Below are 2684 nucleotides of genomic sequence, written 5' to 3'. Positions count from 1 at the left end.
ATTCTGAGATTAAAGTCAGAATTCTGAGATTAAAGTCAGAATTCTAAACTAAAAGAAAATGTAAAAAATCAGTTAACTTCTTTTTTTTTTTCAGTGGCCCCAATCCTCTTCCATAGAAAACCTTAATTTCTCGACTTAGAGGTTGTAAAGCGCTTCTCGAATCCAGTGGGCATGTGAAGGGGGTTGAGAATCTTTCCAGTTAAGATCAACCTATGAGCTAGAAGCGTGCTAAATGCTATAGCCCGCTTCATTCCTTTAGGCCAGTTAGAAGTAGGGGGTGCCAAAGATTGCAGACAACCAGAGAACCAAATCTTTCAGACAGTGATTTAAAATCCCTGTCCAGAATAGTTTCAACTCGGGACCTGACCAAAACATTTGCATCTGCCACAGGCATCACTTACAGAGGAATATATTTTTGCTAGTCGTGAATTGTTATAATGAGCCCTGTGAAAGACTTTGCATTGAATTAGTCTACGGCAGGCACAGATGGAAGAAGAATAAATTAAAGCCAGTGCAGATGTGCATCAAAACTGCTTTTATATGAACTGTTTTTTCTCTTCATCAGGCCTGACATGAGAAGTTTCTCTGGATTTGATCAAACTTTTAAGCCCCTCGGTATAAAATTATTAGTTTTTTGGAATATATAAGAATTATGCTCTAATTTGTAGATGCTGATCTGTCGTTACCATATTTGAATTTGACAAAACCGATCTTATCAACGTTCGTTTGCTGTTTGGTGGGATTGCTCCAGTGCAGGGATCCAGCTGATAATCTGGATTAGCTGTAGCAAAGGAAGACGTTTACTTTTATAGTCTGATTTCAATCTCTCTAATCCTGTCATCACAGGAATAGCCTATTAAAGGCCTTTCTGTCAAACGTAGAACTATAGATATAGAACAAAATGAAGTTAATAATGTTTTAGGAAAGTGTAAATAATTTATGTAGATGATTAAATAAAATTAACAGTATTTAATCTGGGCTGAATTAAAAACACACAGAGAGTAAACTCCGGTTTCTGATCTGTGTGATATTGACTAAACAGCCGGGTCTGCACAGAATCAATCACCATGAAAACCAACATTTCTGCTTTGGTGAAATAGTCCAGGCTTAAATCAGAATATTTGGACAAATAAGAGTTAATCTCTCATCCTGATTTTGTTAAACAGGCGTCAGATCAACCTGGTTTCTGCCTGTTTTAGTTTATCTTCTTGTTTCTGGAACTGATTCTGAAGCAGAAATCTAAATAAATAAAGATTTTATTAATTTATTCGTAGTGATGTTAAAGAGCTCGGATTCTGTCTCAATACTGACACCTGCTGGACATTTAACGACACTACAGGCGGCGGATTGGACTGATTGATCTGATGACCTAAAACTATAATATCATTTAAGTTATTATAGGTTATATTACATTATTTCATATCTATGTTTAAATTGAAATTATCTTTGATATTTTATAGATGCAGATAATAAATTAAAAATATAACGTGAACATTTAGGGGAAAATGTAAATGAGGATGCTTGTGGACGAGGATTTTAAATCCTATTTCTAAAAATCAGTTCAGTAAAGTAACTAAGAGTCAATTTGAAATGAACTTTAATTCAGATAATCTGATTGATCACTGAGAGGAAAAGGATGAAACTAAGAGGAAATAAAAATAAAAACGGCTGAAATGTTCCTTTTCCTTTTAGGCTCCAAATTTCTTAATAATTTTAACGATAAACCGCAAAAGATGAGACTTTTTTTTTTTCAGCAGATGCATCATGTTGACAGAAACAGCTCCTGTATCGGTCACATGACTTCCTGCGCTCCGATAGCGTTTTCCTCTACGGTTTCACGCAGCGACGCATCGCTGCTAATGGATCCATCACCAGAACCTTCTCTGAAGGTTCTGATGATGCTGATCCAAACCTCACATCTCAGCGGTTCTGTTTGATGAAATCACCAAAGACTCGACGCTTTAGGAACCTTTTATTGAACATAAAAATATCCCAACCAGAACCATCCAGAAGGTTCTGTTCAGTCCAACGTTATTCAGATCCCATCACCAGAGTCCAGAATGAGTCCGTCTCTCCAGAACCCAGCAGAGGTTCTGTCCTCACTGTCCCTCCTCCTGTTCATCAGGCTTCAGTTCTGCCGCTGGATCCGACTGACCCGATTCTGCTGCTCCGAGCGGCGGGTCAAAGGTCAGCGGGTCCAGCTCCGCGGTGGCGCCGACCTCCGGCATCAGCGGTTCCAGCTCCTTCTGAGGGAGGATGAATTCCAGCGGCTGCAGAACCGCTGAGACATCTATGGTGCCCAGGCCCCCGTAGCGGGTCAGCTGAGAGGCAGGAACGCCTGCAGAAACAAGCGGCAGGTTTCAGAACCACCGGGTAAGAACCCGGGTTCTACAGAACCTAAACCCTCCAGAGAGGTTTGTAAAACCAGTAGAGCTGAAACAGTTAATCAATTAATGAAATAATCAAATAATTCAGTAATCGATTAATCGTTAACTGGAGGATAGAGACGATAAAACACGCCTTTAGCTGACAGAGCGACCCACAACCAAGATGGAGGAAAAATATATAAATATTTAGCATTTAAGATAAAAGAACCTTTTATTCTGTCAGTCTGCTCTATCCAGAACCGAAAAGTGGAAAAGTTTTAGTTTCTCCTGCTTTCATTCTGTATAAAAACTTCTTTA

At 39.1% G+C, this 2684-nt stretch overlaps 1 protein-coding gene across 1 annotated transcript in view; it reads right to left on the bottom strand.

Annotated features, from left to right (window-relative positions):
• Positions 1–1863: 1863 nt before the first annotated feature.
• The window catches only part of cog8 (component of oligomeric golgi complex 8), a 10661-nt gene continuing 9840 nt past the window's right edge, over positions 1864–2684 (bottom strand). The window contains exon 5 of the mRNA XM_015392850.1: positions 1864–2338. Within this exon, the coding sequence (XP_015248336.1) occupies positions 2100–2338 (239 nt within the window). The 3' untranslated portion in view covers positions 1864–2099. The remainder of the gene's footprint in view (positions 2339–2684) is intronic.

The sequence above is a fragment of the Cyprinodon variegatus genome, unplaced genomic scaffold, assembly GCF_000732505.1.
Source record: "Cyprinodon variegatus isolate N-32 unplaced genomic scaffold, C_variegatus-1.0 Scaffold609, whole genome shotgun sequence".
NCBI classification, from domain to species: domain Eukaryota; kingdom Metazoa; phylum Chordata; class Actinopteri; order Cyprinodontiformes; family Cyprinodontidae; genus Cyprinodon; species Cyprinodon variegatus.
This window is presented reverse-complemented; position numbering and strand designations above follow the sequence as displayed.